This window comes from Lepisosteus platostomus, chromosome 4, assembly GCF_059453375.1.
Source record: "Lepisosteus platostomus isolate fLepPlt1 chromosome 4, fLepPlt1.hap1, whole genome shotgun sequence".
Classification (NCBI taxonomy): domain Eukaryota; kingdom Metazoa; phylum Chordata; class Actinopteri; order Semionotiformes; family Lepisosteidae; genus Lepisosteus; species Lepisosteus platostomus.
Window position 1 is genome coordinate 48,793,017 of NC_142614.1, and position 23,804 is coordinate 48,816,820.

At 36.3% G+C, this 23,804-nt stretch overlaps 1 protein-coding gene across 6 annotated transcripts in view; it reads right to left on the reverse strand.

Moving 5' to 3' along the window:
* The window catches only part of pde4d (phosphodiesterase 4D, cAMP-specific), a 368,823-nt gene that overhangs the window by 97,264 nt on the left and 247,755 nt on the right, over window positions 1-23,804 (reverse strand). The window contains exon 1 of one of the 6 annotated variants that reach the window (XM_088629741.1): window positions 298-539. The exons of the other annotated variants lie outside the window; for them this stretch is intronic. Within the exon in view, the coding sequence (XP_088485867.1) occupies window positions 298-386 (89 nt within the window). The 5' untranslated portion in view covers window positions 387-539. Of the gene's footprint in view, window positions 1-297; window positions 540-23,804 lie in introns of those variants that run through there. 6 annotated transcript variants of the gene reach the window in all.

The following is a 23,804-nucleotide window of genomic DNA, read 5'->3' on the forward strand; positions in this document are numbered from 1 at the left end:
GTATGTATGATCAAGCATACAGTATGTTCAATTCTTCAAAAACTAAAAGCTCTAAGAGTTCTTCTTTCTTCCTCAAGATAAAATAAAACCTCACTTTTAAGCACATTACATATAGTATTAGACTACAGTATGTACTAAACTGTACATTCAAAGCTACTGTACCTCTTAAAAAAACAACAAAAGTAGACAGTATATCTAAAAAAATCTTAAAACAGAAAGGTTACAAATTAGAACAAAATCATGTGCTAATTACATTGCATAATGTCAACTAAAATAGCAGGAGTGATAAACAGCTACCTGTAGGACTTCAGAAAGCACATTCTCTTCTTGTTCCTAGCTGAACAGCGAGGTCCAAAAGTTGCTATAGGATCCCAGTGGAGAGACATTATCAACACAGCACACTAGGAAGTTACACTGAATGGAGAAGCAGGATAGTATAGATTATGGGTGCCCTGCTCTGGTCATGCAGCAAGCTGTGCTAAAACTACAGTACATGAGAGACGTTCCTCATACTGTGACCAGCAATAGCTAAAGCCCCAGACATCTGACAGCAGAAGCTAGAGGATTTCACATACTCAATGACACCTGCCTTTCGCCACAGCTTTTGAATTAAGTACTGTACTTTCAGTTGCTGTTATCTCATTATTGCTGTGAGAGGGACTGAAATCTATTGTAAGCACTTGCATGTTTATGTGTTTCTCTGCATATTTTTAACATACTGTATACATATAGATTATAATGTAATCTAAAATTGCCAATGCAAATAAACAGAATAATTAAAAAGAAACACATTTATTTATTTGAAGGATTAAACATCCTTTCATAGGTTATAATGTACAATCAACAAATATTACCAAACAGCCACGGTAAAGTAAAATGGATGTAATAGTCTCAGTAACACAAGTCTCAGGAGTGTCACAATGATAATATTTATCTTCAGAGACTTTTTTAAGGTGTTACTAGCAATATTTATTCATAATTACAGGCTTCAAAGAACCTGTAATATACTGCAAATAGAATTTATATTATATAAGCAATACTGTGTGTAGTATGCATTTACAGTACTGTAACAATTTAAAAGAATAATTATTCAAACGCATTCCAAATTTGCCTCTGTTCTTTGAAGATAAGTCCAATTAGAACATTCTATTCTGAAATCATTAACAAAGTGAAAAAGAAATTCACAGCAATGTGTTTACATTTCTCATTTATGGACTGGGGACTTTTGCCAAAAATGTCCAGCAACACATTATGTTTTTTTAATAAAAGATTTAAACCTTGTATGCTTCACAAAAAACTGACCTCTCTCGTTCATTCTCGATTTTACACTCTATAATTCAACCTTCTCTGAATCATACAGTACATCCTGTATACTGTATTTCTGCATGTGTGTACACATTTTAATTTTATTTTCTTAAAAATTGAACTTTAGGCTAGCTATGCATTTCTACGGTATAACTGAACAACAAGCTCAGACTTAGAAGTCCTAAACTGGAAGAAACCAGAGGGACTCTTCTACATACAGTATGACCTTACCCCTGCCTACACCCCCAACCCCCCTCGCCCTCCACTGACTGACGTCAGCCTGCATCACCGGCTGCCTTTCTAAAAGGAATTAATCATCTGTGAGGCTCCAGCCTCTTTCTGTGTGTAAAGGTTCTCGGCTGTGTGTTTAATTTTAGACTACTTGTCAGTCTCAAGCTAGAGGTCACTTAATTCCTACTGATAGGGTTGGGCTGATCTGAAAATTGGCCTTTGATAGCACAGTGAGAGACACAGGCCCGGGATTTTGTTTGTTTTCATTTTAACTAGTAATTCTGGAACAACTATACTGTATGTTGTTTCGTGCAATATTCTACATAATGTCTTGCTGAATTGGGCATTAATTCTGTGTTTGAAGTTTATGCTCCACTGATGTGCTTTTCTATAGTCAATTATTTAAAGAACCATGTACAGTAATTGGGCAGTTTTATTTGGAATATGCTAATCTATGCCACCTCATAGTTTACAGATTTCAATTTGGAACTGCATACAAAAGTCTGAAAAACTGAAGTCAAACAAATGCAGGGCATTTAACTATGAACCATGTGGTTTATGTAATTCAGGATTTTTGTTTAATTTCATGTCTAGTTTCCCCAACAATAAATCAATATAAATATTTTATCAAAATGAAAACTACAACAGGTAATAGGTCTTCTGACTGGCAAAATATAGCACAATTGCAGAAAGTAGTCCAGGTTCAGTAGTGAAATTACTGTAAATTGCATGATTTTGGAATATCCTTCCTGGTTAGAAAATGTCCTGTACCTGTTTTGGCTTTCTGTCTATAATTTATAAAACTATTAATTATAGATTTTATATAATCTTTTGCATGCTTATTACAAATATATAAATAAGCTCTCTAATCACTTTCATTTTATTGCCAGTAATCCCAACGAGCTTGTCTGAATGCTTGATTATCTTCAATGAACCATGAGAAATCGAATTGGGTTTGCAAATATTTAAGTTCTTATACCAACTTCTGTATTTTTTGGATTCTTAGTCATAAGAATTGGAAATATTAGGAATACATTAATAATAAATAGGGCAACACAGTGAAAATACAATAACCTAAAATTAAAATGAAATCTTCTACAATACTGAAGTACTGCATAAAAAGAGTTGGTATAAAAATAACTTCATGTGGTTGTGTTTTCTTTCAATACCCAGAAAGCCTAAAGTTGCTGACACAACAATCACTTTAAAATAAGTCACTGATATAAGCTTCTTACAATGCCCATAATGGAACAATCAGATTATGTCTGCTATTTCAAAGGTTTCACATAGCCAACATTATACTGTAAGCCACCATGAGTACTGTCTCTTCCTGTACTAGATTCTCAGTCTGAAGCACGTGAAACAGAAAAAGGTTTTTATTGGAAGAAAAGAAGGCTGGTACAGTACATTCTGCTTCTTTCAGGCTTAGATGCTTGTTTGAACAATTGTTCCAGCTCAGAGCTCAAATGCCAAATTTTCAGAATTTAATTGTCATGTTTAATTACATCCACAAAATCATGCAATGGAGAAAACATTGATGTGACCCTACTTTGAAGGGTGTTTACAACATGAGAAGGACTGCTCCCTGTGAAAATGCTGCCACAAATATAATGCACAGTTGTAACAAAGCTTGGAACCATTGACTAATGGCAGCAATACTAACGAGTAGCTTCTAGGCTATCAATTATATTTAAGAAAGATAATGACTATGTGTACTTAGAAATATATAAAAATGTCACTTATCTGAATTTCTAAAACACAGAGGTATCGTCTGCTTAACAAGTTGGGATTCATTGATGTACTGTAGTTTATTTTATAACATGATGTGAAGCAGCAAATAATACTAAGAACTGGAAAATGAGGATCCTGAGTGCGTGGATTTTACAGTAAAGCAGGAAAGCATTTCCAAAAGACACTTGATTTGCTACTGTGTCAGTCTTACACAGACTGAGATCTACTGTATCTCTACAAATCAGGATCTACAAATGAATTCACGATGTTATTTGTCAGAAAAAAAAACACAGAAGAACACAGCCATCAAATGAAAATCATTATAATGTACTGTAGATCCTTTACAGAGCTAAGTGACAAGCTATATTTCGTGTGCCTTGTTCAACATTAAGTTCAGAATTCTGGTTTGGACATGTAATAAAAAATGTCACATCACTGTGTACTTAACATTACTTACACTTGATTCCCTCTAAAGTTAATTAATTATAACAATGTCTAATTGCAAAAACAATTTATATATGTGCCAAAAATATGACAGTAATATTATCTGACATTTCACCGACAGATACTGTAAGTAAATATACCTTCACTATTCAATTTTCCAAAATGTCGTGTAAAAATGGAATCAAACTGAAGAAACAGTGGCAGACTCCCAATCCACCCTAGCATTGATGGAGATCTGCCAACCCTATTCCTCTTCTTAACAAATCCCAGTACAAATTGTCTAATTATACAGCCCAGCCTCAGGCCTGCAGTCTACCCTGTCATCTGAGTCTCTTATCCCATTCTATGGCCTCTGGATTTTGCCTTCAGTAAAATTCAGTACATATTTCTCAAGTCAGCAAGATGCAACAGCAGGGGTAAAGATCTTCCAAATATTTCTATGATTGTATTGCTTCTTTGATGAAAGTAGTAAGAGTAATGAAAAATAAAAATACATCCACACAGAAACACTCAGTTGGATTGTAAAGTAAAAAACTGTATTGTACTTGGGGCTAGTTTGAGTGTTTATCTACAATAGGTACTGTATCAGTAACAGTAGCAGTTACAAAAAAAACATTTGTTTAATTGTTTTGAAAGACTTTTTCTCTATTAAATATAAGGGTATTGTTTATTTAAGCTACAAATGAAAAATGTGTTAAGTATGATGTACAGTATAATAAAGATGGATGTCTTTAAATTAGTTTAATTAATGTTCTGTGCTAGACTCAAGCACAGTAATAGGAACTTATAAAGAACTTATAAAGAAACTTAAGTGTATATAAACTATCTTTGCATTCCAGAAGATAAATGGTAAACAAGGAAAGATGTACTGTGATGTAACACAGTAGTAAGTTGTTTTAGGGTTAATTCCTATCTTAATATACTGTACAAAAGGAAAAGGGGGTGTATTGTATTTTTGTTTAACGGCTTTATAGTAATATGAACACATTAAGTTTCATGCTCAATATCCCTATGGTAAAATCACAATATTAAATATTTTTGTGACTTATTACTTTCCAATAGCAGATGCTCCAAGCCTGGTTTATGTATATGCCGATCAATGTTGGATGGAAATATCACTTTGTATTGTGGGAAGGAAAAATGATACACAATCATGCACATACAATATACATTTTTAAGTGTTCTGTAAACATGAAGATCAAAGGCTTTATCGAACAAATAATCTTCAAGGTCATTACTATTATTATTACTATTATAGCCCATCAAACTAGCAGGCATGCAATGAGAATTTCAGAATCTCCTTCAGAATGACCACCAACAACATTGTTACAGACCTCAGAATGTACAGCCTCAAAAAGTAAAAGCAAAATGTATTCTGATTTTTAAATTAGAGACATCAAAAGAGCTTTATGTTAATGCAGTTCTATTTTTATTTCTTAACTTAATGAGAGTCTAGATGCCTTTTTATCAGGTTAAAGATACACAAACGTGCAATGCAAGCTCAGAAGTACACAGAGAATAAGCATTTTCCAGCATGTTCCAGTTTGTACAGTATTCAAGAATGATGTGTTCAATTAATGGTCAGAAAAAGTAACTTCAAGTCATAGGTAGTCAGGAATGTTATACAGTATAAGATACATACTGTATGGATCTTCAATGCATAAAGTTATTATTGTTTTTGCTGTATTTTCCATGACCATTAACTGTCCTTCATGAGATATGCAAATCTTAATATACTAAGTATGGGTATTTTAATCTTGTTTCTAATTTGGCTAGATAGCAACAGTATGTTAATTTCTCCTTAAAATAGGAAAATGACTTTCAGGCAAGACATATGGAAGGATTGAAAATTGAATTCAATTTATTTTGCATAATGAAAGCATGTACACTAAAAATATTAAAGTATTTACATGCTTCTGAATTTATATCTCTGTTTAATGTGTGAGGAATGGGGTGGGAAAGCAGACAAAAGTTGAGGAGTATTCAGTAGAGTGATCAATATGTGTTAGTTGAATGCTTTTCATTTCCAACAAAATCATAAGATTAGATTGTATTAAAGTACTGATTGAAAATAAAACCATATTGAAATAATATTTATGTTACACTGGACTATTCCTTTGAGGAACCCAGAAGTAATCTAATAAAACAAAGGTGGTCAAACCATGGTCTGTGGATAAAATCCCTTTGGGGGATCCTAGAAAGACTGAGCCTACATATTATTGGAAAGACATGAAGCACAATGATGGCTAATAAGGTGAATCTGAGACTAATCTGGAAAATAACCATATGTATATTCCCTCTGATTTACGCTTGTTGCATGTGACATATTTGATACCAGCTAATATGATAAGCTTCTTCCCTCAATGCTTTAAAAAACTACCCTCATGATATGTTTTTATATTTATGGAACATTCAGTAAGATGGCTTTACTTAAAGATGTACAGTACCTTCATAAACAGAGAAAGCAGCCTGTTAATATCTGGGCATTGTGGGGGCATGCAGTAACAAATTAAATTGCCCTTTTTTTGGTTCAATGCTTTTTGGTTTAATGTACTGTATTAAAAAGTATTTTTTCAAACTTTTCATAGTAATCCTCTTTCACTTACAGTATAAAAGTGACTGTATCCATGCACATAATGGTATCTACAGTACAAATTCAGTATTCCCCTTGACTACCTTTAAATACAAAAGTCTTTGCTTGAAAAGTAACACAAATGAAAAGTTGTGGTTTTGCAGATTCTTGTATCTCTATCATTTTTTTCTGTGCTCACGTCGCAGTTTTATAATCATTAACCGAAATAAAGCATAAATGTAGGATTCTAGTAAAATGCCTGTTTATCCCCTTTTTCATTCCATTTTCCTATCACGTCATCTAATTCATGGTCGTGGGGAAGCAGGAGCCTATCTAAGCAAGCAATGGGTGCAAGGCAGGGTACACACCAGTCCATCACAGGGCAGACAGACACACACATACTGTAGATAATATACAGTAATTACAACATAAAACAAAATGACCAGTTTTCTAATTACTATACTGTATGAATGCAACAATAATTAATTATTGTAAAGAGTATAAAGTTCTTATGAAAATGGTAATTTTATTATCATTGTACTTTGTGATAAATTGTATTTGGAACTGTCACTGTAGTTGTGACGTTGAAAAAGGGTTTACAGCACCCCCCTTGGAATTTTTCACATTTTATTGTGTTACAGCATGGAACCATGATGTATTTAACTGGTAATAACCAAGTATTAACTCTGGGGGGTGTTAGAAGCCAGCAGGCCAACCGAGTAGTTGGACCCTATGCGGTGTTCATTGCAGTCGAAGGCAAGTGGGTGAATAGGGAGAAGGTTGAACGTTAAGCAGTGAACTAGTGGCTAGGCTGTAGACGTGGTCGAAGGTGAGATCCAAGGTTCAAATCCGAAAAGACTAGAGAACTTGGACTAAGGTCCAAAAAGAGAGACCAATACCGGGCAGTGAACAGAGGGAAATGCGGGTTTAAGTATGACGGGAGGTGGAAGGTGTGGTGATTAGTGAAGTGCTGTGGTTGGTTGACTGGCTAGAGCAATGACTTTTGCTAGAAGTGCTCGGGGCTGGAGTGCAATTAGGGTGAGGACGTTTCTGCATTGGAATCTGGTGAGTTGTGGGCGTGACAGGGGGGTGAACACTTATGTATTCAATTACTTTCTGTTCTTTTTATTTTTAGTTAATTTAGTCAAATGTCTGGATTTTTTTCCACTTTGACATTATAGAGTACTTTGTGTTGATGAGCGGCAAACAATCTCAGTTAATACTTGGCAGCAATTACAGCTGTGAGTCTCTTTGGGTATGTTTCTATCAGCGTTGCACATCTGGACTCTGGAATTTTTGGCCATTCTTCTTGGCAAAATTGCTCAAGCTCCATCAAGTTGGATGCGGACCGTTTGTGAACAGCAATTTTTCAATCCATTCCAAAGATGCTCAATTGGATTGAGGTCTCGGCTTTGACTGGGCCACTCCAGGACATTAACCTTTTTGGGGTTAAGCCACTCCAATGTGACTTTTGCTGTTGGAATAAGAATCGTCTTCCAAGTCCCAGTGCTCTTGTGGATTATAGCATGTTTTCCTCCAGGATTTTTCCTTCTATCTTTATGAGTTTTCCAGTCTCTGCCGCAGAGAAACATCCCCAAAGCATGATGCTGCCACCACCATGCTTCACTGTAGGGATGGTGTTCTCAGTGTGTGCTATGTTAGGTTTGTGCCAAACATATACTGTAGTTAAATTTTGGTCTCATCAGACCATAGAATTTTCCTCCAAACTGTTGAGTCTCTCACATGCCTATGGGCAAACTCCAGCCAAGATGTGATATGAGTTTTTTTCAACAAAGGCTTTCTTCTTGCCACCCGTCCGTACAAGCCAGATTTATGAAGTGTGCGTGATATTGTTGTCTCATGCACAGTTTCTCCCATGTCTGTCATGGAGGACTGTAACTCCTTTAGAGTTGCTGTAGGCCTCTTGGTGGCCCCCCTTACTACAGCTCTTATTGCCCGGACACTCAGTTTTGGAGGATGGCCAGTCCTGGGCAGATTCACAGTTGATCCATATGGACTTCACTGTGCTTCGAGGTATATTCAGGTATATGGCTTGGAAATTTTCTTATATCCTTGCCCTGACTGGTATTTTTCAAGAACCTTGTCTCAGGTCTGCTTGGAATGTTCCTTGGTCTGACTGGTGTAGTGTTTCTTGGAAAAGCACTAAGTGGGGAAGCTCCCAGACACAGGTGTATTTATTTCAAAATCATGTGAAACACCTCAACTGCACACAGGTGGACTCCAGTCAAGTAATTATGTGACTTGGAGAAGAAAGTTGGTTACTTCAGAGGTAATTTAGGTGTGTCAAAGCAAGAGGGTGAATACTTATACATTTAATTATTTTTTATTATTTTTAATTTATTTAGTAAAATGTTAATTTATTTAGTAAAAAAATATTATTTTTTCTTCATTTTGCCATTATAGAGCACTTTATGTTGATGAGTGGCAAACATTCTCAGTTAAATACATCATGGTTCCATGCTGTAACACAATAAAATGTGAAAATGTCCAAGGGGGGTGAACACTTTTGCAAGGCACTGTATGTACAGTACAATGTTGTTCGACAAATTGTTTATCGCTAGGGTATGATCAGTGCATAGAAGCACTAACACCAACTTAATAAACATCACACACAGGTACAGCGGACTCTTAACTGGAGGACGCAGTCATCTATCTGCTACACAGAGCTACCTCTCACCTGGAGAAGATGGGGAGCACTGTGAGAGTTATGTTCTTTGATTTCTCCAGTGCCTTTAACACCATCCATCCCCCATTACTGAGAGATAAGTTAAGGGCAGCGCAGGTGGACACTCCCTTGGTGTCCTGGATTATAGACTATCTGATCTGCAGGCTACAGTGTGTACGGCTACAGAGCTGTGTGTCCAAACAGGTTGTAAGCAGTACTGGGGCTCCACAGAGGACTGTCCTTGCTCCATTTCTCTTCATTTTTTTACACCTCTGACTTCCAGAACAACTCTGAGGCATGTCATCTACAGACATTTTCAGATGACTCTGCAATCGTGGAAAGTATTAGTGTTGGGAGGGAGGAGGAATATAAGAGCTTGATTACCAGCTTTGTGAAGTGGTGTCATCTTAACCATCTCCAGCTAAACACCAGCAAGACTAAAGAAATGGTCATGGACTTTTGGTGGAATACTGTAAGTCTCCGCTGAACACTGTTTCCATCCAGGGTGAGGACATAGAGGTGGTGCAGTCCTACAAGTACTTAGGGGTACACCTGGATGATAAGCTAGAGTGGACTGTTAACACTGACACCCTGTACAAGAAAGATTAGAGCCGACATTATTTTCTTAGGAGGCTCAGGTCCTTTGGTGTATGTGGAACACTGCTCCAGAGTTTTTAAGAATCAGTGGTGGCAGCAGCCATCTTCTATGCTGTTGTGTGCTGGGGCAGCAGGATTATGGCAAGAGATGTACAGTAAATACTCAATAAACTCATCAAGAAGCTTTTTCTGTGTTGGGCCTGAGCCTTGGCCCCTGGAGATGGTGGCAGAGAGGAGATTGCTGACCAAGCTCACAGCCATCATGAACAACTCCTCTCATCCGCTACATGGGACTGTTATTAGGCAGTGGAGCACCTTTTGTAATAGACTGCTCCAGCTACGATGTTCAAGGGAACGTTTCCGCAGGTCCTTCCTCCCGGATAACACTGCCTTAGGCTAGGACTGTTAGCCCTTCATTTGCTCATCTATGGACAGCATGTTGCACTGTTGTACTTTTTGGACACTGCATTAATATACTATTTAAACTGTGGTACTTTCAATCTGTATATACTTATGTGCATTTTACACATGTTTTATTGTTTTACAGTGACTATGAGCATATTTTGCACACACCTGACTCTCTATATTTCATTTTGTATTGCTGTACTTATTTTATTTTAATTTTTAGTCTGTTCTGATGTCTGTATTTGCTGGTCTTGGGCTGGGCTGCTGTAACACCTAAATTTCTCTTCAGGGTCAATAAAGTCTTGAGGCAACAGTACGAACCTTTTCCCATTCTCCTTAGGTAGTTTCCCTTGGAACAGCATCTGATATTTGTGTTCCACCTTATTTTTTGTTTGTATATGATGATTTGTATACTGCATTGTAAGGAATAAAAGCAAACACCAATACAGTCTGAATTAATACCCCTAAAATATATCAGCATTAAAATCCGTTCATCTATAGAAAACACACGTTTACGGATTATATTCTGGTTTAATGTAGTGTATCCATGTGCATTGCTATATTAATCCCATTATATATAAAATATATAAATAAAAAAACAAGAAAGTTGTAGCTGAGAAAATAAACCTTGTACATACAACAATCCCCAATACAGTATATGCTTGGAATATTATATTGGCTGTAGCAAAGAAGGAAACATTTGTGTGATATATGCTGCCATCTGCTGTTTCATTTGAATAATGAAATGAAATTGAAATAGAGCAGCAGTTCACTACCCACCAATATGACAACCCTGTAAATATTTTCTTCCACTTTCATTTTACTATGAAACAAAATTGTATTCACCGCGAAAGGCAGAAAATATGTTTATGTATTTAGCAGTTCTTACAAATATGGGGTGGATAAATATGGTTGATACATATTTTTAGATAGATATTTTCAGTCTCATATTTTATGTATATTTTATGTATGAAGGTAATAAAGTATGAGATCAGTGTAATCCTATCTTCATGCACAAATAAAAAATGTAATTACTATTACTATGATATTACAGGACATAACAGGACACTATCTAGATCAGGCTGTCCTTACAAATTGAGCAGCCAGGCAAGAAGGGAACTGGCTAGGGATATCATACCATGAGGCCAGTGGTGACTTTGGAAGAGTTCATAGACTGAGATGGGAGAAAAGCTGCAATATCCCAGTTACAGTACTCCATAAAGCTTGCCTGTATGGAAGAGTGCAAATCACATTTCAAATCCCACACGGAATTTGCAACCAACCATTAAAACAATACTGCAGACATGTGGCATGTGTATTCTGTGGTCAGACACAAAATTGGAATTTATTTGTGTAACATCTGATACAAATTCACCATAATGCATCACACATCAACACAACCCCCACTGTCAAAAACACAGTAGTGTTAGATGGAACAAACTAGGAACAGACCTAAAAACCTAAACAGGGACAAAAATTCACCTTTCAGCGAGAAAATGATCCATTGCAGAAGATTCTACTCAACACTAAGATGGAGCGGCTGAGGAATAAGAAATTAAATGTCCTAGAGTGGTCAAAACAAAGTCCTGAATTTGACATTATGTGGAAAGAGTGCCATCTGCATCTGTAAGTGATTCTCAAGCAACGGGAGAGAGCCTGAGCAAACGACAAGAAGAATGGTCCAAAATTGCACCAAGTATGTGTCCAAAAATATGTGTTGCTGGAATTTTGGCCAAAAAAAGAAAGAAAAAATATTGGTTTTATTATGTTTACAATATTTTTATATGTTTAATAAATGTAATAAGATTTTACTAACATTCAGTATACAGGAACTTAAAGTATCTTACCTCTACAAGTCTTTAGTTAAAGGTTTTGAATAAAATATTTTGTTCTTTTAGTTTACTATTCAGAAATGAATTACTGTTTGAAAGTAATTTCTATTTTGAAGGACGTTTTGAATTTTGAATTTTTTCTCTGGTCTATTTTTTAAGCACAATATATCATAAATATCAAAATCACATCAAAATGGAAGTCTTCATTGATTGATGTGTTGATTAAAATAGCATTCAAACACCCAACTATATGTTTCATAATGGTTTGACATTATGTTTTTACCCATGTTGACAATGTTTTTACCCTTTTATGTAAATTTCATTTATGCATCATACTGTAGGTGACTTTAGAAACTTTCATTGAAAATTATGTGGATGAAAAGAATACAACAATTAATTTGTTTATATAATAGCTTTTAATATCTCTGCTAAAAAAGTTTAAATTGTATAGTACAATAAAGTGCTTGTAAATAGGGAAGTCATATCAAATCCAGAGTCAATTAATAAACACAAATTAATCTTGCTAGTTTGTCTTTGGAAGTTGGGAGAAAACCAAAGAGTCTCTCGAAAACATGTAAGCATAACGAGACCATTCAAACTTTACACACAAGTTCAGAATCTATTGCAGGGCTCAAGAGCAGACACTTGGTAGGCCAAAAAACTTCCCCTTGAGCAAAATTATTATTTACCACATGCATGGTCTGAGAAAAAAAAACAGTCTATCTACTATTAGACAAAACAGCAATCCAGAATAAGAGACAATGAGTACTAATCTGCATGCGGCTTTGTTTTAAAGAAGGTTTATCATTTTGTGAATCCAATTACTACTAGTACAGGAAAGGCACAAATAAATATTGCAGTCAAGGTAATTACACCTAAAAATAAAATAATACATTCCTTTAACTCCATGTATTGTATATAGGATTGGAGGAAGACATGGGTGCATCAATCTGGACGTAATAAACAAGAAATTATTTTATGAGTTTGAAACGAGATTTACAGTAGAGGCTGCATATGTTGGCTTCAATCTGTACACCTGTTCACTAAACACCTTCTGATACTGAAGCAAAACAAGGGTTTGGTGCAGAGTAAGACTATGTCTGCAGAATATGTATCATTACCACAGATGGACTCAACAGATGGACCATCATCTCATTGCTGTAAATACTATGTCTTTCCAGTTTTAATATATTAATTTCTTGGTTATTTTCTTGCCAATATAATAATTATTTCCGCCTAATTACTGGTTGGAGTGATTTTTTCTTTTGATTTTAAAAAGGTACTTTCAAGACAATAAAGAAATATCTACCCATTAATGGTGTATCAGCAATATTTCATTATAATGGGAAAATCAATATAGTGAGTCATCATTATTCCAGTGCATAGTTGTATAAAACTATATTTAGGATGAAAATGAAAATAATGTATGCCTTAAAATACAGTAAAAATGACATACTGCAGGTAAGTAAGGTACAGTAAATTTACTCTGCACTCTTTTATTTAGGACTTATTGCAATAAGAACATTTTTGGCCTATTGTTATAAAAATGCATGTTATGTTTTAAAAATTCACAAAGACCATTTTTTTTAAATAAAAAATCAGAATGAGCTAAATGATGCCTTATTCATCATGGTACTAATCATCATGGTATAAATTTAGATGCAGAAAGAAAAAAAACAACTTCAAGGCAACCTTTCAGCATTAAATTATCTGTCTCTTCGCAATGCATATTCACAACACTGTCAGGTAAGGAAAGAACATTGCATAATAACAAGCTTCAAAAATAAATCCTTTAACCAAATATATTATGCACAATTAGTAAGGCTTATTAAATGCACAATTGGAATCCCTGATTACAAATTTATCACTAGCAGATTAATGTGCTCTCCAGGCTAAAGTAAGTACTTGGTGGTACTGATGTAATGTAAAACTCAGCACAATTTGTGAAAATCATTTTACCAATAAGTAATTCACAAATTACATTCACATACATTTGCTGATGAGCGTGTTATATTTAAAAAGCCATTTGATTAGACTTTCTTTAATGAAAGAGCTTTCAGCTGTCCAACTGCTTATCTAATGTCCAATATGTGTTGCTCAGCAGCTTTTTTATTAATGATTTCAGTCTGTTGATGTGTACTGTACTTATCAGTAACGCCAATGAATTACCCAATGCAAATAATACATCATACCATTCAAAAACTGCAGCTTAACCTAATGCTTTTTCCAGAGATGGATTATAACCCTCTTAGAATGCAGCTGTTAGAAACTGTGACAGTCTGATGTGCTGCATTCATTGAGTGTGCAGTGTTATAAGAGATAGTCAGCACAGGGACAGAAAAGGGACATCTTGGCTTACCAGCCTACTGCACCTCTTTGAAGATGTAACTGCTAAAATGATTGCATCTGAGGCCTAGGGAGCAATACACAATGATTTCCAGAACCCTTTGACAACATCAAACTTAAGTTATGCCAATAAATTCTAAAGTTAAAATCTGTTGCAACCAGCTTGCGCAGGGCTATGGGTAAACCTGTACTGCAGAACACAGAAAGTACTTTCAAAGTCCCATGATGCCAAAATGAACAAATCGTTGGAATACCACACATACAAATCAGCGCTAGGATTGAGGTAGTTTATAATATACATTAACCTAGACTACAGAATTATTTGCAAGATGGGTCCACTCAGCGTCAAATAAACCCATGAATTGGGTAATGCAAATATTTTTTTGAGAAGCGTGCAAATCTGAACCCAGTAAAACATGTACTGTGAATAAAGTGTAAAGTGCCGACAAGAAAAAAAGTAAAATCTAAATATTTCACTGATTATCTTTCAATGTTTTTAATATGAATCAGAAGAAAAACACATAAAATTATTGTTCAGCATTGTTAAGAAAACTGTTATTTTTTCCAAATCTAACCAAATACCTTTAACAATTCAAAACCAAACTTTCAAAATCAAAGTTTAATGCACAGATCATCAAAGCCTTTCTGAAAGTTCTTTTTCGGCAAATGTAGCAGAACAAGATAACATTTTAAAAAATATGGATTTTGTTTGTGAAAAATTAAACAAAATAAACCAATTCCATGGTCAGCAAAAAGGCTAGAAAAAATCCTGTTAGAATGGACTGCAATGGTTGTTAGAATGTTACGATGAAAAGAAATATTCAAAGATTCCTTTGCAAAACTATAACAATGTCACAATATTATGAATACCAGGAAATTACATGGTCAGAAAATACCAACTAGAAGAATAAGTTTTGAGGTGAGTTTATATGTAATGAACATATCAAGAATGATTGAAAACATTACCATCTTCTTCTCTGTTTAATGTCGATAGGCTTGTTAATTGCGAAAGGTGACCCATTATTGTAGGATGTGTGATATCTGGCTGTCTTCTCCAGAGTGAGAAATTCACTGTTAATAGGCAGGCTCATTTTAATCCATTGACCATGGAGGCACTTCATTCACAAAGATTACAGCCTTCAAACTTGAAAATAATATACTTTTCCATGCGCCAATAAAAAAAAAATACTCAGCAGCTCATAATAGCACTGAGCGTACCAAAATATACTATTCCTTAATTTCTTTGGATTGAAACATTTAATTCCGTAGACTTCAAATTATAGACATGAACCTTTGCCATTTTTTCCGGGTCATATGCTGACAGACTGCAGACAGAAATGAGCAGCTTTGTTACACAAAGACAGTCCTTCTCTTACTGTATAGCAGATTCTCTACTGTGCACCCAGCCAGTTAAAACACTGTGATTATCTGTCAGTCAGAGCTATGAGAGCCACTGAGAGCACCTCACCTGGCTGTTGGACACACAAAGACAATAACAAACCTACTGGATTTTACAGGTTTACACTAAAGTGAAAATGTCTCTGTCACTTCAAAACTGTATTAGAAAAGTTAAAAAAATATACAAAATATTTATAATGTTCTATTATATGTATCTTAATGAAAATCGTTTCTTTTTCGAAAGTCTTAGTGAAACAGCAAATCCTAAACCTATCTAAAGTTTCATGACACTTTAACACCCTAATTTACAAACAATACTGCATTTATGAAGATTTTGTTTTACACAGTCTGAATCTGTTTTAAAAAATAATATTAGTGAAATGTTACAATTTTTTTGTTATTTCCAGATATACTGTCTGCAGTATACTGTCCGCAGCTGATGTGAGGAAGACCCATCAAAAGTTAACCCATGGAAGGCTGCTGGACCTGACAATATACCTGGTTGTGCGCTCAAGGAATGTGCAGCACAGTTAGCTGATGTTTTTACAGACATTTTAATTATCTCCCTGTGCCTGCGGTCATCCCTGTATGTTTCAAGTCCACCATGATTATACCAGTGCGGAAGAAGTCTACTGTGTCCTGTCTCAATGACTATCACCCCGTGGCACTTACACCAATTGTCATGAAGTGCTTCGAAAGGCTAGTCATGGGCCACATTAAGTCCAGACTCCCCACTTCTCTGGACCCCCCCCAGTTTGCGTATAGTTCCAACCTCTCTATCGATGATGCTGTATCCCTCCTTCTTCACCTTGCCCTGTCCCATCTGGATAAGAGGGACTTCAATACAATCAGCATTCGACACAATCATCCCCCAGAAACTGATAGAAAAACTGAGCTTGCTGAACCTTAACACCTCCCTCTGACCGAGAGACCTCAGACTGTCCGGATTGGAAAAAAAACATCTCTTGTACCATGATATTGTAGACCGGAACCCCCCAGGGCTGTGTACTCAGCCCACTCCTGTTCACGCTGATGACTCATGACTACACTGCTAAGCACAGGGCAAATTACGTCATCAAGTTTGCTGATGACATGACAGTGATGGGCCTCACTAGTAACAACGATGTGGCACCATACAGAGAGGAGGAAAAGCAACTAGTGGACTGGTGCTTAAACAACAATCTGTCCCTGAATATATCGATAAGACAAAAGAGATGATAACTGACTTCAGGAAGGCCTTTGCTGATCACTCCTCACTGCACACTAACGGCTCCCCTGTGGAGACAGCTAGAAGTACTAAGTTTCTTGGTGTGCATATCACAGATGACCTCCCTTGGACCATCAACACCACCTCCCTAGCTAAAAAAGCACAACAACGTCTCCACTTCCTGCGGCGACTGACAAGGGTAAACCTTCCCCCCGCACCCCCATACTATCCACATTCTATAGAGGTACCATCGAGAGCATCTTGACAAGCTGTATCATTGTTTGGTTTGGGATTTGTAAGGTCTCAGACCACAAGTCCCTGCAAAAATCATTGGAGCCTAAAATAATTGGAGCCTCCCTTCCGTCCATGCAGGACATATACTGTACCACAAACGCTGCACACACAAAGCCTCCAGTATTGTGGACAATCCATTCCACCCCTCCTGCAACATCTTTGCCCTCCTACCATCTGGTAAAAGGTATCGCAGGATACGGGCCAGCTCCTCCAGACTCCATAACAGCTTTTTTCCACAGGCTGTCAGGCTCCTCAACACCCTGGTACTTACTGTACCTTCTCCAAATCTGGAAACCTAGTTATTTTTTTGCTTAATGTCAGGCATACTGTCCGATGTATTCCTTGCACAATCCTGTAAAGTAAATTGCACTATGCATATTGCACATTATGTACCCTTTACCCTGTCCGAAATGTCTATGTCTAAATTGTCTATAGCATTGTCTTGTCAGTGTCTTGTCTGTATGCACACCGTAGACCTAGAGAACAATATCTCGCTCCTATGTACAGTATACTAGTATATGGCTGGATTGACAAATAAACTTCAACTTGAACTTGATATACTGTACACCACAAAGCCTTTTCAGCCAGTGCTTCATCACTGGAAAGGAGAAGCAATAATTTGTCCATAGCAAACGTTTATTTAATGAAGGACAGCAGAAATGTCATAATACTAACTTTGTACTATAAAAGCACAAATTTTAAATTTTAACAAGTAATCATTATAGTTTACAGTACATAATGAGTAGATTATTGATCTTTTTGTCACAAAATAAATTGCTAAGAATTATCCAGCAGTATTCAAATACCACAGATCATGGCAGAAGACAGATTTGTATGCAATTAAAGCTTTAGTTATACAGTTAAACCAATCTCAGGTGGTAATGCTCTTAATACATTTTAAACACACTGCAGATATATTTCACAACTTTCAATCCAGTAGTTCAGTCAAATTCTATAAAGAATGCAACGACTGCTAACTTTAGTGTTAACTCTCCTGGCTGAGGCAATGACAACACTGGCCAAAGATCAGTGCTGACATTGCATCCCTAACTTACTGTACAAAGAATGAACCAGGGAGGCAGCTACAACTGTGATGCTGGGGTATAAGAAGGGGAGTTAGAAAAGATTTGCACACAGTTGTGAGCAGCCAGTGTTACTGTACGTTCCACATCCCTCCTCTAGAGGGCGCTCCTAGCCTTTTCTGTTATGATTAGGTTCTAATATTTACTGGTGTGTCTTGTTTGTATTATGGTTAGAAGCCTATCGTCTCTGCAGTTCCTGGCTCAGTTTTGGAAGATGGACGTCTGAAGGCCCGTCTATCCACCAGGCTCAGGAGAAGCCCAAGGGCAAGACGGGGTTCGGAGTACCTGGTCCCGTTAAGGTTTTAATTCTGTTTTCCCGGTCTCGGTTGCCCTTCGCGGGGATTTTGACTGTCTTCAGGATCTCCAGGCCTTTGGACAATGAACTGCACCCTGATTATCCTTTTTGGACCCCTTTGGACTTGGTGGCCTTCCCCCTGTCTGTCAACCCGTCCTGACCCTGCTGTATCTTCCTCTGATGTCCTTCTCCAGACCCTTCTGGATTATACTGTCACCAATAAGATCTCTGGTATTAAGAAATATATAATTTATTTGAATGCATCATATTCTCCTTTCATGGTTTCCTTTTTTAGCACTGTATTAAAATATTGAGAACCTAATGAAACTAACTGAAGTTATTCACACTTCATGCTGTGTGTTAGCATGACCAAAGCCCTAGGAAATCCATATGTAAATAAAATTAACTGATTATTGGTCTGAAATGTCAAGATTTCAGTCAGATTCAATTAAACTGATCTAAAGAATATTCTACTAAAAGACATAGTGTACAGGTATGTGTTACTTGCTAATTAAAAAACAATACTGCATACTGAATTATTTTATTCTGTATCTGGTCTGCTCATATAGTAGGTAAAGCTTGACCAATCAACATATAACAAATATAACAATGTAGCGGCGAGGCTTATTAATAAGAAAGAATTAAGTGTTCTGAGCCTTCCCAAATGAGGCCCCATTTCTCTGTTCATCTCTGTGGTGCAGCCACAGAGAAACTATTCATGCAGGCTGATTTAAGGTTTCCTAGGACAGCTCCCAAAGGGGGATGCACTTAGCTAAGCCTGGCTATCATGATCAATGGTCATCCATTGGCGCCTATCTGTCTAGGGAGTGCCAGATGGACATCTGGACTGCATTCCTAAGTGTCAGGAGTAAGTGACTCATATCTCACCTTGATCAACCAATCAGGGACTGGTAGGGCCGAGTAACCCACGTGGGACTCTGATGCCCATGGAACTTTCAGCCAATCAACGAGCTGAAGTTCCTCCAGGTAAAAACAGGCAACACAGAGAGCCTGAGAGATTCAGTAAGATTCAGTAAGATTCAGGAGAATTCTGTGGACTTTCCTAAAGGGAATTCAAAGGAGAATTCCCGGGCAGGACGGCCCAGGAGCAGAAGGCTCCCAAGGGCAGGACATTCTCGCAGCGCGCCTCCTGACCATCCTGAGACTGAGCCCGGACAACCACGGAATGGCCAGTGTGTCCGAGTGCCAGAACTTTCCTTTGTTCTAAGAGTCTAGAGCTGAGGTTGCCAGAGAGTAACCAGAGGATCCACCCGAGGTTAGCACCAGCAGCAAGCCTCGTGAACAGGTCGGAACTGTGGACAGCTGAATCACTATTCAGAACTAGCTTCACCTGGAACGAACCGGTCCTCTTCCTGACTTGCTGGGACCCACAGTCATCTTTTCTCCTGTGCACAAACTTTGCTAGTTAAAGCCAACACTAACTAGCCGGTCAGTGAGCATCAGCAGCGCACCGTCGCAAGCCGCACAGCACAGCCTGGCACCGAGCCAGAGAGCGCGAATTGGACAGCAACAGCCTGCAACTGTTTCTGTGTGCCCGCAGGAGATCTGAATCCCCAGAGATTGGATGAGTATTTAACTTCAATGCATTACAGCTCGAGAATTCAATTGTTATCCCAACCAGTTGATATCAATTTAATTCCTAAGAGTTATGTACTTGTTTTGAGTATCTAATGTAGAAGTTATAACCAAGTTCATTTACGAAACGGTCTTAATGAATGATATACTGAACGTATGTCCTCTTGATATATGTAACTCTTTGTAACTGACTAGAATATATACCTTTTGTATTCTGATAACCCTCTCGATAAGATCTGTTAGTTTTACATGCATAGTCTATGTATTAATAAATGTATCCTCATGTATTAGTACCTGTGTGTGTGCGTTGTTTGAGTTATGTCGCATGGTTGGATTCTAAAGCCATCACAAGAATCAATTTTGTGATTTACTGCCACAATTAATAATTGTCCCAGTAAATGCCCAAACCCTACAGAACTGGTGCCTTCAGAGAGCCACTACATTTACATTTTGGCTATGGCAACGTTACAACAATAACATATAACAATATGACAAAAATCCCAAACTAAAATGCATTGGGCACAATTGGTTCTCATAAATAATGGAAAGAGAAAAAAGAACCCCAGAGTGCTGTTTTATTCTTTATTTTTTCATACTGTATATGTCAAACAATGCAAATTGTTACCTACAAGGACAAGGTAGTGTACATAGGACAAGGTAGTGAACGTATGTTAACAGCTTGAAAAAAAAAATTCCAACTTGAGAAGGCAATCAGCCTATCTAGCTTGTTTGGTTGCTAGTTAGCAATTGGACTGAGAGGTCTCATTGAGAGAGTTATTCAGTGAAGCCAGGTTCCCCACTTCAACAGCGTTGCTGGGTAGGTTCAGTATTCTTTGGACGCCTCAAATTACTTAAGGCTTACTTCTCCCCGATTATAGTTCAATGTGTCATATTGAAAAAATAAAATGCAGTTTTGTATTTTTATATATGGTTCCTTCCAGAATAATGGCTGTCTTGAGCTTTCTGTCCCACTTTGTGCCCGGTATTTCTAGAACAGGCTCTTAGTTGCTGAGACACCAGGACAAGCAGGTTTCAGATAATGGCCTTTATCAGCGATTGTTACGTGCTACACTCTAATACTGATAAAAGACTGCTATGGGTTCATGCATTTGCAGCTTCACTTGCCTTAATCTTGGTAACAAGTTAGATATAGCATTTTCTTCACTGTGGACAATTACATTTCTTTATATATAAAATATCAAATATTGTAAAAATCTCACGGCATGCTTTAGTTTCAGTGGGATTATTCCAAACCTAAATGAAAGCCTGGAGCTGATATAAACATTATAGGGATATACCTGTACATGTATATAATATTGATGTTTAAATTCTATGTTCTTATTCATCTGGACAATGAAAACTGATAATCAGAAGCAGTATTTACTGTTAAACTCGACTCCTGGATGATTAGAAGCAACAGATGTTTTTGGATATTAAAACAGACTTTTAGTTTGACTATTAATGTATTATGAAATAGTGGAACATGACTCATAACCAACTAGAATAGAGAGATGCCATTTTATTTTAAAAGGACAATAAAACACTCTGTACAATATTTTACTAACAGCAAATGCCATATGGTCTCAAAGTACTAGCAGAGATGAAAATAAAACTTTTATAATACAGTATACTGTAAATGCAGTTTTGAAAGCAGAACATCATCATTACTCTGTAAATAAAATTAAGTGAATGATGGGTGGTGTTAGTGGTCTGGTGGTAGGGGATGCAAGGAAGCAAACTGAATGGTGTTCTTCAATTTTAAGTGATATACAGTAGTATGTTGATATTGCATACATGATTTAAAGAAGATGGCATTGGACAACCTAGTGTACTAGTCCCTTATCATCATAATTAACTTAACACTCAGCACACAGGACACATTTTTACATTTGGAAAAAAAATATTTTTCCAATATTCTGTAGCCTGTCCACTAAATAATAATAATAATAATAATAATAATAATAATAATAATAATAATAATAATAATAATAATAATAATAATAATAAGAGTTTTTACTAAAACCTGCCCAACAAACAGAAGTTTTAGTTTCAAGACAAACTACTTTAAATGTTAATAATAAGTAATACTTTCAATTGAGTATAATAAATTCAATTGCTCACCATTATTTTTAAAAAGCCCTTTAGTCCTGAAAAAAAATGATTTTACAGTTTTATGTAATCCATAGGAATTGATTTCACAACTCTTAGAGATGTAACAGACCTTTCATTTCTATAACAACCATCCTGCTAGTATCTATGAAGCTTGCCCTGGAGGGTATTGCTAAGATCTTGGAACATTCATATATTTTAGTTGGCTTTTCAGTAATCTGACTCACTGTTGGACGTCTTTAAGCATACACATCAAAAATATACTGAAAAACACATTAATCAATGTGGGTGGGTATTTTTCTCTTCTTTCGCTCCGTTAATATGAACCCACATGAAGACAATAAATAAAATTGTGTATTTCCAGAAAATGTATTTAGGTTATTTAGGTCTTTTGTAATGAGATTTTCCTGGCTTTGGAGAAGATATGGACCATCAGGCTTATTGGAGCTGGTTCCGATTTAAGTGTACAGGAGATTTAAAACACAGTGCTGAGATACTAAAGCTACTGCATTTGCTGTTGTTAGAAATCTTATTAAATCATAGTATCTGTTTTTAAAGAGAACTAAGAACTGAATAAAGTAAAACAAAAAGAGATATTTTGTGAAAACAAACAATGAAATAGATTACCATAAGAAAACTGCAAATAGACCTGTCCTATGAAAGAAAACATTCCTGGCTGTAAAACAAATAGATAACTAAGCATGGTACTGCAGTTTCACTGAGATATTCTAGTTGCCATGACACCTTCTGTGGGGATTTATAAAGCAAATATTTCATTTCAAATCAGCATAAGTAATTCACCTATAAAACCCAATTTCAATCTCTAAGAAATAATTGAAATTTGGGGTGTAAAGAAACAGCTGAAGTGATGAGGATAAATTTGCTGCTTATCTATCTTTTCACTGATTAAACCACAACTGTTTGGCCTCCTTTCCTTATTCAACCATCATGAACATCAGTCCTGCATTGTCCCCAAAGAAATGATAATATTTCAGAATCACCACTAGGAGACAGCAGAGGAACAATATTTTCAGTCTGGAAAAAGGTTCATACAAAGGTTCATACAAAGCAAGGACTGGTCATTCATTACCCAGATAATGATTACATATTAATTATACGTATTTAAATATGTATATGCATTATTTTCTTTTTTTGTTTGTTTTTACACTACGTTATTTAGAGTGCCACTCATCTCAATGTTCTTTAATATATGTATCTTGTTTGATCACACAATCTTGAATCTTGAATCATTTTACAATAGCTGTTAAGGAAATAATTATTTATGGGACTCGACTTATAACCAATTAATTGTGAAAGACAACAAGAACACTTGCAATGATAATTTATTTGCAAGCACACATTGAAGCAAACTAATTGATTTTCTATATACTAATATTCTATATGACTAGTAAAACAACAAAAAACGATTCAATGAAAACACAGCACAGTTTATCAGTCTTCACTAAAATGCACTCATGTCCTCATTTGTGGTATAGCATTTAAATGTTTTTGTGTGTGTAAAACTGAGCTTATCCTTCTAAAGATACCACTGAATTACAGTATTTTAGAGTGTTTCGTATGAAGACATAAAAAACCACACAATACTGCATGTGAATTTGCTGTTAAAGAAACACTGATCCAGAGAGGTTCAGGATGAAAGACTATTGTTCTGTG